The 14,837-nt window shown below is 42.1% G+C and overlaps 1 protein-coding gene across 2 annotated transcripts in view; it reads right to left on the reverse strand.

The window, feature by feature from the left end:
* Window positions 1–12,450: 12,450 nt before the first annotated feature.
* ATR (ATR serine/threonine kinase) overlaps window positions 12,451–14,837 on the reverse strand; it is a 251,380-nt gene continuing 248,993 nt past the window's right edge. For both annotated transcript variants that reach the window (XM_069727562.1, XM_069727561.1), the window contains exon 47: window positions 12,451–13,342. In XM_069727562.1, the coding sequence (XP_069583663.1) occupies window positions 13,169–13,342 (174 nt within the window). In that variant the 3' untranslated portion in view covers window positions 12,451–13,168. The remainder of the gene's footprint in view (window positions 13,343–14,837) is intronic.

Here is a 14,837-nt window from a genome sequence, read left to right on the forward strand (position 1 = left end):
CTGAAGCGTCTAGTGGCTATGGTGAGATCCTCACAAAACCACCTCCGAACTAGACGCTGCCCTCCTTCTGTCGCTTCATGCCAGTGCCATGCAGTGACGTCATCGCCCTGCCCAACGTCCCCTGTGTGACACTGACCTCTAGCGGCCAGAAGTAACCTGCGTCCTGCTTAAAGGGAACCTGTCACCCCGTTTTTTAGATTGAGATATAAATACTGTTAAATAGGGCCTGCGCTGTGCGTTACTATAGTGTATGTTGTGTACCCTGATTCCCCACCTATGCTGAGAAATACATTACCAAAGTCGCCGTTTTCGCCTGTCAATCAGGCTGGTCAGGTCGGGTGGGCGTGGTGACATCGCTCTTTTCTTCCCCAGCTTTCCGTTGGTGGCGTAGTGGTGTGCGCATGTCGCAGTGACGAATCCACTGCGCGCACATGAAGAAGCAGCGCGCGATCTGCGCTATTACCCCCTGTCGTCGATGGGGGCGGCCATCTTCCTGGGGCCGCGTGTGCGCAGATGGAGTGCTCTGCTGCACGGGGCTTCAGGAAAATGGCCGCGGGATGCCGCGCGTGCGCAGAAGAGATCGCGGCGGCCATTTTCCCAAAGCCGAGATGCAAACTCGGGGGGGGTGGCTGTGATGGTGGGGGGTATCGAGCATAAGATAGGCTTATATGCCGATCACGTAGTCTTGACGTGTTCTAATCCTCTCGACTCCTTGAACGCAATCACCTCAATCCTTCACCAATTCTCCGCTGTTTCCTATTGTAAACTCAATCTAACTAAATCTACGATCTTTCCCATGTTTCTTCTGGTCCCTCTTCAATTACAGATCCAGGCTAATTATTCCTTCATCTGGTCCCGTCTTGGCTTTTTCCTATTTAGGCATCCAAATAACCAAATTAGCTGATATTGTCAGTCTTAATTGTGAGGCAACCCTTCTAGATATCAAAAAATGTTTAGATCGACTCTCTACCTCTTCTTTGTCATGGATGGCAGGGTGGATAAAAATCAAAGTTTTTTTTTTTTTTTAAAAATAAAAAAAAATCGGATTTTTTTTTTATTTAAATCAGATTTTTTTGATTTAAATCAGATTTTTTTCAATAAACTGCTTTTTGAGGAAAATATTTTACCATCCAAAGGTTCTTTCATCATGAGATAAAGCTGAGTTGTTTAACTCAGTAGAATAAAGGCTGTATATGTGTAACATTCACAATGCCATGCTCTTCCAGAGGTTTCTGTAGGATTAGTGGGCAGTTTCTCTCCTATATTATCACAGACGCTCGCTTTACTTACGCAGTTCTCAAAACTGAATTTGACTCCGCAGAGGTCCCAGCCTCTTCTTCATGGTAAAAATGTTACAACATGAACAGAGTTGAGAAAAAGACCTTAATCCTATTGTTCTACAAACCTATGAATACAGAATCAACCCCTTCAGTGCCAAGTCCAAGAAGTTAGACAATATGTTTCTGATTGTTTGGAGTGGAATAGATCTGCACAACACAAGAAGAATGTGAATCTAAGTGTGAGGAGGAAGGGCAAGCAGACCAGAAAATGAAAGTGAAACTTTGAGCACAATACTGCAGCATAGCCACAGACAGACAAGTCTGGATCTGTTTGTGTGTATGATCTGAGGTTTATTACATTCTTTCCTTATAATGGCAGCAGGCCGTAAAAGAGACCCAGTTTGGGAATATTTTAATGAAGCTCCTTCGCCTATCGGTAAGGCAGGCATGCGTGCAAAATGCAAACGATGCAACAAAGAGATGCAAGGCCTGGTGGCGCGAATGAGGCAACATCATGAGAAGTGCGGTAATGAAGATGACCAAAGAAACACTTCTGAACAGGCAGGATCTTCAGGTTGGTAAACATTTTTATTGAATCCTATTTCTAAAGACTGAACTGTCATGTGTGAGAAAAATTATATTTCTTATTATTACTGCATGTTACTGTCATTTGGTACAGTTATGAAGAAAAACAAATATTCCTTTTGGGGCAGGGGCAGTGATGTGTTGTGTACAATAAGCAGAAATTGTATAAACAATAAAATAACAGCATTGACTTTTTTTGTTTAGGGGAATTCATGGGGGGTACAGCCGGGACCAGCTGCTTGGAAAGAATCATCAAACCAGGGATTCAAGCTTGAGGAGGCTAATTTGCATATTCCAGGTGCCTTCTGGGAAAGCGAAGAGTCTCCCTAAGCTAGAAGATCGTTGGGTACAGCCGGGACCAGCTGCTTGGAAAGAATCACCAAACCAGGGATTCAAGCTTGAGGAGGCTAATTTGCATATTCCAGGTGCCTTCTGGGAAAGCGAAGAGTCTCCCTAAGCTAGAAGATCGTTGGGTACAGCCGGGACCAGCTGCTTGGAAAGAATCATCAAACCAGGGATTCAAGCTCGAGGAGGCTAATTTGCATATTCCAGGTGCCTTCTGGGAAAGCGAAGAGTCTCCCTAAGCTAGAAGATCGTTGGGTACAGCCGGGACCAGCTGCTTGGAAAGAATCATCAAACCAGGGATTCAAGCTTGAGGAGGCTAATTTGCATATTCCAGGTGCCTTCTGGGAAAGCGAAGAGTCTCCCTAAGCTAGAAGATCGTTGGGTACAGCCGGGACCAGCTGCTTGGAAAGAATCATCAAACCAGGGATTCAAGCTTGAGGAGGCTAATTTGCATATTCCAGGTGCCTTCTGGGAAAGCGAAGAGTCTCCCTAAGCTAGAAGATCGTTGGGTACAGCCGGGACCAGCTGCTTGGAAAGAATCACCAAACCAGGGATTCAAGCTTGAGGAGGCTAATTTGCATATTCCAGGTGCCTTCTGGGAAAGCGAAGAGTCTCCCTAAGCTAGAAGATCGTTGGGTACAGCCGGGACCAGCTGCTTGGAAAGAATCATCAAACCAGGGATTCAAGCTTGAGGAGGCTAATTTGCATATTCCAGGTGCCTTCTGGGAAAGCGAAGAGTCTCCCTAAGCTAGAAGATCGTTGGGTACAGCCGGGACCAGCTGCTTGGAAAGAATCACCAAACCGCGCGCCGTAAGGACATTATTGCAAGAGAGCTTGGCTGAGTAGATTACACAAGAAGGAAAACACACAGCAAGTCAGCAGGATCTAGGAGCAACATGGCAGATGTGACAACCTACATGGTGAGCTGCAGCATGTGCTACATGTTCACAGATCGACCAGAAGAAGAATTAAATTTCACCTGTCAGAAGTGTAGACTAGTGGCCCTTTTAGAAGAAAAGGTGCGGGGTCTGGAAGAAAGAATAACAACCTTGAAACTCATCAAAGAGAATGAAGACTTTCTAGACAGAACAGAAGCATCTCTACTGGTCACAGAAGGTGAAAAAAGTGTCAGAGAACCTCCAAAAGCAGATGAGTGGAAGCATGTGACCAAAAGAAGCAAGAAGACCATGGAGAAATCACCAACCACACAACTGAAGAACCGATATCAAATCTTTGTAGAGGATGAAGATGGCACACCTAAGGATGAAGCAATACCAGCAAGCAAAAAAGAAAAGGGCACACAGCAACAAGTGACAGCAAAAAGTACAGCCAAGAAGCAACGAAGAGTGGTGGTGGTGGGAGACTCACTACTGAGAGGCACAGAAGCAGCCATCTGCAGACCGGACATAACTGCAAGAGAAGTATGCTGCCTTCCAGGTGCGATGATCAAGGATGTGACCGATAGGATACCAAAGCTCTTCAACTCCAAGGACGTCCACCCATTTCTTCTGATACATGTTGGCACCAATGACACGGCAAGGAAGGACCTACCGACAATCTGCAAAGACTTTGAAGAGTTGGGGAAGAAAGTAAAGGAACTGGATGCACAGGTAGTTTTTTCTTCTATCCTTCCAGTAGACGGGCATGGCACCAGGAGATGGAACAGGATCCTTGATGCAAACAACTGGCTAAGACGATGGTGCAGACAACAAGGATTCGGATTCCTGGACCACGGTGTGAATTACTTGTACGATGGACTCCTCGCCAGAGACGGACTACACCTCAACAAACCTGGGAAACACACATTCGCCAGAAGACTCGCTACACTCATCAGGAGGGCGTTAAACTAGAAGAAGAGGGGACGGGAAGAAAAACATTAGACTTGAACAAAGAAGATCCAGGAAAACATACTCAGAAGGGAGGTAAGAACATTTCTAAAACAATCCACAGCGAGGAGATTGGAACAAAACAAAATCCTCTAAACTGCATGCTTGCAAACGCCAGAAGCCTGACAAGCAAGATGGAAGAACTAGAAGCAGAAATATCTACAGGTAACTTTGACATAGTGGGAATAACCGAGACATGGTTAGATGAAAGCTATGACTGGGCAGTTAACTTACAGGGTTACAGTCTGTTTAGAAAGGATCGTAAAAATCGGAGAGGAGGAGGGGTTTGTCTCTATGTAAAGTCTTGTCTAAAGTCCACTTTAAGGGAGGATATTAGCGAAGGAAATGAGGATGTCGAGTCCATATGGGTCGAAATTCATGGAGGGAAAAATGGTAACAAAATTCTCATTGGGGTCTGTTACAAACCCCCAAATATAACAGAAACCATGGAAAGTCTACTTCTAAAGCAGATAGATGAAGCTGCAACCCATAATGAGGTCCTGGTTATGGGGGACTTTAACTACCCGGATATTAACTGGGAAACAGAAACCTGTGAAACCCATAAAGGCAACAGGTTTCTGCTAATAACCAAGAAAAATTATCTTTCACAATTGGTGCAGAATCCAACCAGAGGAGCAGCACTTTTAGACCTAATACTATCTAATAGACCTGACAGAATAACAAATCTGCAGGTGGTCGGGCATCTAGGAAATAGCGACCACAATATTGTACAGTTTCACCTGTCTTTCACTAGGGGGACTTGTCAGGGAGTCACAAAAACACTGAACTTTAGGAAGGCAAAGTTTGACCAGCTTAGAGATGCCCTTAATCTGGTAGACTGGGACAATATCCTCAGAACTAATAATACAGATAATAAATGGGAAATGTTTAAGAACATCCTAAATAGGCAGTGTAAGCGGTTTATACCTTGTGGGAATAAAAGGACTAGAAATAGGAAAAACCCAATGTGGCTAAACAAAGAAGTAAGACAGGCAATTAACAGTAAAAAGAAAGCATTTGCACTACTAAAGCAGGATGGCACCATTGAAGCTCTAAAAAACTATAGGGAGAAAAATACTTTATCTAAAAAACTAATTAAAGCTGCCAAAAAGGAAACAGAGAAGCACATTGCTAAGGAGAGTAAAACTAATCCCAAACTGTTCTTCAACTATATCAATAGTAAAAGAATAAAAACTGAAAATGTAGGCCCCTTAAAAAATAGTGAGGAAAGAATGGTTGTAGATGACGAGGAAAAAGCTAACATATTAAACACCTTCTTCTCCACGGTATTCACGGTGGAAAATGAAATGCTAGGTGAAATCCCAAGAAACAATGAAAACCCTATATTAAGGGTCACCAATCTAACCCAAGAACAGGTGCGAAACCGGCTAAATAAGATTAAAATAGATAAATCTCCGGGTCCGGATGGCATACACCCACGAGTACTAAGAGAACTAAGTAATGTAATAGATAAACCATTATTTCTTATTTTTAGGGACTCTATAGCGACAGGGTCTGTTCCGCAGGATTGGCGCATAGCAAATGTGGTGCCAATATTCAAAAAGGGCTCTAAAAGTGAACCTGGAAATTATAGGCCAGTAAGTCTAACCTCTATTGTTGGTAAAATATTTGAAGGGTTTCTGGGGGATGTTATTCTGGATTATCTCAATGAGAATAACTGTTTAACTCCATATCAGCATGGGTTTATGAGAAATCGCTCCTGTCAAACCAATCTAATCAGTTTTTATGAAGAGGTAAGCTATAGGCTGGACCACGGTGAGTCATTGGACGTGGTATATCTCGATTTTTCCAAAGCGTTTGATACCGTGCCGCACAAGAGGTTGGTACACAAAATGAGAATGCTTGGTCTGGGGGAAATTGTGTGTAAATGGGTTAGTAACTGGCTTAGTGATAGAAAGCAGAGGGTGGTTATAAATGGTATAGTCTCTAACTGGGTCGCTGTGACCAGTGGGGTACCGCAGGGGTCAGTATTGGGACCTGTTCTCTTCAACATATTCATTAATGATCTGGTAGGTTTACACAGTAAAATATCGATATTTGCAGATGATACAAAACTATGTAAAGCAGTTAATACAAGAGAAGATAGTATTCTGCTACAGATGGATCTGGATAAGTTGGAAACTTGGGCTGAAAGGTGGCAGATGAGGTTTAACAATGATAAATGTAAGGTTATACACATGGGAAGAAGGAATCAATGTCACCATTACACACTGAATGGGAAACCACTGGGTAAATCTGACAGGGAGAAGGACTTGGGGATCCTAGTTAATGATAAACTTACCTGGAGCAGCCAGTGCCAGGCAGCAGCTGCCAAGGCAAACAGGATCATGGGGTGCATTAAAAGAGGTCTGGATACACATGATGAGAGCATTATACTGCCTCTGTACAAATCCCTAGTTAGACCGCACATGGAGTACTGTGTCCAGTTTTGGGCACCGGTGCTCAGGAAGGATATAATGGAACTAGAGAGAGTACAAAGGAGGGCAACAAAATTAATAAAGGGGATGGGAGAACTACAATACCCAGATAGATTAGCGAAATTAGGATTATTTAGTCTAGAAAAAAGACGACTGAGGGGCGATCTAATAACCATGTATAAGTATATAAGGGGACAATACAAATATCTCGCTGAGGATCTGTTTATACCAAGGAAGGTGACGGGCACAAGGGGGCATTCTTTGCGTCTGGAGGAGAGAAGGTTTTTCCACCAACATAGAAGAGGATTCTTTACTGTTAGGGCAGTGAGAATCTGGAATTGCTTGCCTGAGGAGGTGGTGATGGCGAACTCAGTCGAGGGGTTCAAGAGAGGCCTGGATGTCTTCCTGGAGCAGAACAATATTGTATCATACAATTAGGTTCTGTAGAGGGACGTAGATCTGGGGATTTGTTGTGATGGAGTGTGGGCTGAACTGGATGGACAGATGTCTTTTTTCGGCCTTACTAACTATGTTACTATGGATTCTGGAAACTATCCACCTCCAAGATCGCCATCATCCTGTTCTACAGTTTCAGAGTTATCCATCCAGGATAGTGCTTCATTAGCAGCAGCATCATCATCAGACACCCACAGCCATATATCACCATTACCCAAAAGGAAGAAAAAACCTTTACCTCCTGGAACCACCATAGATAGGTTTGTGATAAGAACTAGCAGATTAGAAAAAAAGTTGATTGATGAAAAAATTGCCCAGTTTATTTATGCAACGAACTCTTTCCGTCTGACTGAGAACCCACATTTCATTAATATGGTTCAGTCACTGAGACCAGGATACAGTCCACCCAGCAGAGCTGATGTTGCAGGGAAACTGCTGGATCAAGTGTATGACAGAGAAATGGAGCAATGTGCAACAGCTCTGGAGGGTAAAATTGTTAACCTAAGTATTGATGGGTGGAGTAATGTCCACAATGATCCTATTGTGTGTGCTTGTATAACAACAGAAGAAGGTAAAGTCTTCCTTGCACAAACAACTGATACGTCAGGAAATGCACCCACAGCAGAATTCTTACAAGAAGTGGCAGTAAAAGCTATAACGACATGTGAACAAAAATTCAAATGTCTAGTACGCAGTTTGGTCACTGACAATGCTGCAAACGTATCCAAGATGAGAAGCGATTTAGAAGAGCAGGGAGGGAATACAAAGCTGCTAATAACATATGGTTGCAGTGCTCATTTGCTGCACCTCTTAGCCAAAGACTTAAGTGTTCCAGAAATAAAGGCTAATGTTGTTGAAATTGCTAAATACTTCCGTAATAATCATTTTGCTGCAGCAGCTCTGAAAAGGATGGGTGGAACCAAGCTAACGCTCCCACAAGATGTCAGATGGAACTCTGTGGTGGACTGTTTTGAGCAGTATATCAAAAACTGGCCTATTCTGATGACACTCTGTGAAGAAAATCGAGATAAAATAGATGGCACTGTCACGGCCAAAATCCTCAACATTGGGCTTAAGAGAAATGTTGAACATATGCTGAGCTTCCTGAAACCCATCTCTCAAGCTTTAAACAAAATACAGAAAAATAGCTGTTTTATTGCGGATGCTGTTGAAATTTGGAAGGAACTGAGTGAACACTTAAAAACAGAACTACACATGGACAGAATTAAATTACAAGCAGTAAACAAACGAATGGGACGAGCACTGACTCCAGCTCATTTTTTGGCAAATATTGTCAATATCCAATATCAGGGTCAAAACCTAAGTGCTGAGGAAGAGGAGTTAGCTATGACATGGGTATCCAGCAATCATCCATCTTTAATGCCAACTATAATAAACTTCAGAGCTAAGGGGGAACCATTCAAGAAATATATGTTTGCTGAAGATATTTTAAGGAAGGTCACACCAGTAAACTGGTGGAAGTCACTTAAGCGCTTGGATTTAGAGACTGTTCAAGTAATGATTTCACTTTTAACAGCAGTAGCTTCTTCTGCAGGCGTTGAAAGAATATTCTCTTCCTTTGGACTCATTCATTCTAAATTGAGAAATCGGTTGGGACCCAATAAAGCAGGAAAGCTTGTTTTTCTTTTCCAGATTATGAATAGGAACAAAGAAGATGATGATGAAGATGACGAGAAGTGAGCTACAGAGGACAGCAGGGACAGTAGTATTTAAGTTTTTCATGTGTCGGCTGGGCTGACAGTCTAAGTTTCTTATAATATATATACAGTGGGGCAAAAAAGTATTTAGTCAGTCAGCAATAGTGCAAGTTCCACCACTTAAAAAGATGAGAGGCGTCTGTAATTTACATCATAGGTAGACCTCAACTATGGGAGACTAACTGAGAAAAAAAAATCCAGAAAAACACATTGTCTGTTTTTTTATCATTTTTTTTGCATATTATGGTGGAAAATAAGTATTTGGTCAGAAACAAACAATCAAGATTTCTGGCTCTCACAGACCTGTAACTTCTTCTTTAAGAGTCTCCTCTTTCCTCCACTCATTACCTGTAGTAATGGCACCTGTTTAAACTTGTTATCAGTATAAAAAGACACCTGTGCACACCCTCAAACAGTCTGACTCCAAACTCCACTATGGTGAAGACCAAAGAGCTGTCAAGGGACACCAGAAACAAAATTGTAGCCCTGCACCAGGCTGGGAAGACTGAACCTGCAATAGCCAACCAGCTTGGAGTGAAGAAATCAACAGTGGGAGCAATAATTAGAAAATGGAAGACATACAAGACCACTGATAATCTCCCTCGATCTGGGGCTCCACGCAAAATCCCACCCCGTGGGGTCAGAATGATCACAAGAACGGTGAGCAAAAATCCCAGAACCACGCGGGGGGACCTAGTGAATGAACTGTAGAGAGCTGTGACCAATGTAACAAGGCCTACCATAAGTAACACACTACGCCACCATGGACTCAGATCCTGCAGTGCCAGACGTGTCCCACTGCTTAAGCCAGTACATGTCCGGGCCCGTCTGAAGTTTGCTGGAGAGCATTTGGATGATCCAGAGGAGTTTTGGGAGAATGTCCTATGGTCTGATGAAACCAAACTGGAACTTTTTGGTAGAAACACAACTTGTCGTGTTTGGAGGAAAAAGAATACTGAGTTGCATCCATCAAACACCATACCTACTGTAAAGCATGGTGGTGGAAACATCATGCTTTGGGGCTGTTTCTCTGCAAAGGGGCCAGGACGACTGATCCGGGTACATGAAAGAATGAATGGGGCCATGTATCGTGAGATTTTGAGTGCAAACCTCCTTCCATCAGCAAGGGCATTGAAGATGAAACGTGGCAGGTCTTTCAACATGACAATGATCCAAAGCATACCGCCAGGGCAACGAAGGAGTGGCTTCGTAAGAAGCATTTCAAGATCCTGGAGTGGCCTAGCCAGTCTCCAGATCTCAACCCTATAGAAAACCTTTGGAGGGAGTTGGAAGTCTGTGTTGCCAAGCGAAAAGCCAAAAACATCACTGCTCTAAAGGATATCTGCATGGAGGAATGGACCAACATACCAACAACAGTGTGTGGCAACCTTGTGAAGACTTACAGAAAACGTTTGACCTCTGTCATTGCCAACAAAGGATATATTACAAAGTATTGAGATGAAATTTTGTTTCTGACCAAATACTTATTTTCCACCATAATATGCAAATAAAATGTTAAAAAAACAGACAATGTGATTTTCTGGATTTTTTTTTCTCAGTTTGTCTCCCATAGTTGAGGTCTACCTATGATGTAAATTACAGACGCCTCTCATCTTTTTAAGTGGTGGAACTTGCACTATTGCTGACTGACTAAATACTTTTTTTCCCCACTGTATATTTTGTTTAGCCAAATTAGTTAACAAACATGGATGTTTGTTTAAGCAAATAACTTATGCTGTAATGTTGTTATTGTTTCAGTTGAATAAATCTATTTAAATTGTTATTAAGGTCAGGACTATTTTTCTCCTTCCTAAGTACAACAGAACAGTGGTGTCCAAATATGAATGATTAACCCATTAAACTGTGGAGAAAAAAGTAATATAAAAAGTGATTCTAAAAATCTTCATCTACTTGCATGTTAAAGTAGCAAGAACTAGTTTAGGTAGAAACTTTGATTTAAATCACTGATTTAAATCAAGCCTTACTGACTAGTGATTTAAATCGTGATTTAAATCAGTTAGATTTAAATCAAATCCACCCTGATGAATGGTGAGAATTCAAACATCTAAAATGCTAGTTCTGCCCAAAGTTACTTATTTTGTTGTCTGCCCCTAACCATCCCTTCCAAATATCTATCAGCCTTTCAAACGTTCATTGACCTGTTTATTTGGAATAAAAAACCTCACAGAATTAAACGCCAAATTATGTCCCTGCCATATTCAAGGGGTGGGGTGGGCGCCCCTAGGGTTCAGGTCTATTATAGGGCCGCAATTTTAGAACCTTTGAAACTGTGGTGGGAAGGGCATTCTCCCCTCCCTTGGTTTATAAATGAGTCATACTATGCACCCAAACACTCCCTCAAACTTCTCCTAGAGCTTCAGCTACTCCAGGTATCCTCGGGTGGCCCTTACCTCAGAACAATGAGAACTGCTTTGACACTTTGGTCGGCCCTGTGCCCCAGTTACTTCCCATTTCTGTATCATTGTCTCTTTGCAAGCTTTAGAACATGCGATTAGTAATATTTCTCTCTCCTCTTGGAGGACACGTGGGTTACTGCGGGAGGCCGACCTCTATGGCTCGGAGGGTCTCTTCGAATTTGCAGACTTAAGTACTCGCTACTCCTTGTCCGCCAAAGATTTTTTTCAATATTTCCAAGTGCGCAGCTTTTTGAGGCCCCACAAATTGCTTGGTGCACCATTACCTTTATCAGAATCCCCGACTCATCGATTTTTTTAGACCTTGCATCATATTACCCCACGGTATTTCTATTCTATATAAGGCGCTACTGACTTGTGGTGTGACGGGCAAGCTTCCCTTCATGGTTTCTTGGGAGTCTTCCCTCACCTTTGAGGCTTCGCTGGATGACTGGCATAATGCTATGATTCACCCCTCTAAATTTTCCTCATGCCTTGGGCATCTTGAGCAATCTAAAAAGATTCAGCTCCAATGGTATATCACTCCTGATAGATGGGCTAAATTCCATCATGCCTCCTCTTCGCTTTGCTAGAAGGACTCTAACTCCATGGGATCCCTTGCCCATGTTTGGTGGAGCTGTCCGCGCATCCAAGTTTTTTGGCGCCAGGTTGAATCTATTATTGCTGCGGTAGTACATCTCCCTGTCGTTCTGACTGGCCCCATGGCAGTTCTTGGTATCTCCTTGCTGGACCTCCCTTCCCCCCTGCAGCCTATAGTTTCTAACATCCTGGTAGCAGCTAGACTTTGTATTGCCAAATTTTGGAAATCTCCTACTATTCCGTCTAGGAACGAACTTATATCCAAAATCAATCTTCATTTCAGTTATGAATCTATTACCGCTGATTGTCTTACAAAAAAAAATAAGGTTCTATCATGGTGGGATTTATGGAGCTCGTCGTCCTTCGCGTCTCTTATTGCTTTGTCTCATAACTACTAGAAATGTTTCTTCTCTGATGTTGTTCTTCTTGATTATGCCCTTGTAGATATGACGTCGTGGGCTTTGGATTTATCTTCTGCTATGTTATACCTCCCCTTCCCTTTTTTTTTTCTATACCCTTCCCCCTCGTTTTTCCTTTTCGTTTCCCTGGTTGGGAATGTTCTCTTTGTATGCCTTTTTCTGATTTAATAAAAATTTGTATGGTTAAAAAAAATAAAGAGCTCCATCCATATCTAATGACCGCTTAGCCAATCAACTGTATATAAACTGTACTTCCTACTTGACAATATACAAAAAAAAAACCATGAAAAAATGAAGGAAAGCAAAGACTTCTATTTAACTTTTATTGTTTTTTAATTTCAACTTTAGAAAAGTGGAATTCCCCTTGAACAAATGCTTTTATTATGTTCTCCATATTATTTAATTCACAACAGTACATTATATAAAAGAATGTAATATAGGACTTGCGTTTAATTCCAATCATAAATCCACAGCACAATATATATATATATATATATATATATATATATATATATATATATATATATTTATTTTTTTTTACACCTTTCAAAGTTTTTGACCTACTGGCAATGGATTGAGGGGTGCTGGCAAAGATGATGAATTCTATTATGTGAGCACATTGATCCCCTCATCAATGGCGTTTATATGTGATTAGAATATAAAGTTTGTGCACAGAGTAACTGGAAGTGTTTTATTCATAAATCCGAAACGTGGAAATTTCCATTAATGATAGAAGACAGATGTGTTCAGTCCTTCAGATCTGCTTATCACAGCAGGATTCGGAAAGTGCGGGAATGTCTTTCTCAGAGAATTTGCAGTGCACGGTACTTTACAGGACATTTCCTATAATGCACAATAATTCTATATTTTCCAATCAGAAGCAAATCACACATGTCTGACAAACTGTATGTCAGGTCACTGTTGAAGTCTGCTAATCTAAATGACTGGCAGGGGTTTATAAAACCTATGAACCCAACAAAATTTGGGATGCAAGCAGAGTAAACCAGGAGAGTTGATTAGAAAGTGATCACATATAGGGTGCCCATCCTAGATACATCTGGCTGAGAAGGTTTTCATCTGTGGCTTCTTGAATAAGATAATGGACATGTCCTTCTATGGACAGAGGAAGGCCTTTTACGCGATTCCTGGTTTTAATCACACCCTGAAGACGCTGCTCTATATCAAGCACATGGGTTTTAGCCTGGGGACGAAGCAAAGAGATTGTATATAAAGTGCACAGTATGACAACATGAGAGCAAATCAGCTTAAACTGGTCATACACATTAGATGACTGTCACACAAACCCACCGATTTCAGAAGGATCTGCAAATCATACAACATGTATGGTGGTGTCGTGACTCTCCTTTGATAGCTGATATTACAGAAAAGATGGGTTGAGCATTTTCAACTTCAACATACTCAATCTATTCTAATAAGAGACACAAAGGTGTCTGGCATCAGCTTATTCCCTTCTCTACTGAGAACGCATTTGTGTGTATTATAGGTTAGGCCATGTATCGACAACTATCTCAGGTATATGGGAACTTCTCCTATATACTCTGATGTATTGTTAGGCTGGTCACAGACAAGAGATTTAGCTAAATTTAAGCCGATCTGCTGACCATCTGATGCGTATGGTGGTCATAAACAGTCATGGCAGAAAGTGTTGGCACCTTTGTTCCAGAAAATTATTGCAATTACACATGTTTATTACCTTTGTGTGTATTGGAGCACCACAAAAAAAAAAAAAAATTAAGGCAAATTGGACATAATTTCAAAACTCCAAAAATGGGCAGGACAAAATTGGTGGCACCCTCAAATTAACCCACACCTTCTCATTTAAATATTGTTCTGTATTTTCATGACTATGAAAATTGTACATTCACACTGAAGGCATCAAAACTATGAATTAACACATGTGGAATTATATACTTAACAAAAAAGTGTGAAACAACTGAAATTATGTCTTATAGTCTAGGTTCTTCAAAGTAGCCACCTTTTGCCTGGATGACTGCTTTGCACACTTTTGGCATTCTCTTGATGAGCTTCAAGAGGTAGTCACTGGGAATGGTCTTCCAACAATCTTGAAGGAGTTTCCAGAGATGCTTAGCACTTGTTGGCCCTTTTGCCTTCACTCTGTGGTCCAGCTCACCCTAAACCATCTCGATTGGGTTCAGGTCTGGTGACTGTGAAGGCCATGTCATCTGGCGTAGCACCCCATCACTCTCCTTCTTGGTCAAATAGCCCTTACACAGCCTGGTGGTGTGTTCGGGGTCATTGTCCTGTTAATGTCCTGTTAATGTCATTAACGCGCTCATTGTTAAGAATGAGCGCGTTAAGGACCTTCGATGACGTCGCGGCTTGTGATTGGTCGCGTGAGCGGTCACATGACCGCTCAGCGACCAATCACAAGCCGCGACGTTATCGAAGGCCCTTAAGGCTACGTTCACATTAGCGTTGCGCGCCGGTGCGTCGGCGACGCAACGGCGACGCAACGCACGTCGAACCAAAAAACGCGCGCAAACGCACGCAAAAACGCTGCGTTTTGCGACGCGTGCGTCGTTTTTTGACGAAAATCGGACGCACGAAAAATGCAACTTGTTGCATTTTCTTGCGTCCGACGCTAGCGTCGAAAACGAAGCACGTGTCAGAAAACGCAACAAAAAAAACGCACGCGTCCCCCATGTTAAACATAG

The sequence above is a fragment of the Ranitomeya imitator genome, chromosome 5 (genome assembly GCF_032444005.1).
Source record: "Ranitomeya imitator isolate aRanImi1 chromosome 5, aRanImi1.pri, whole genome shotgun sequence".
NCBI lineage: Eukaryota > Metazoa > Chordata > Amphibia > Anura > Dendrobatidae > Ranitomeya > Ranitomeya imitator.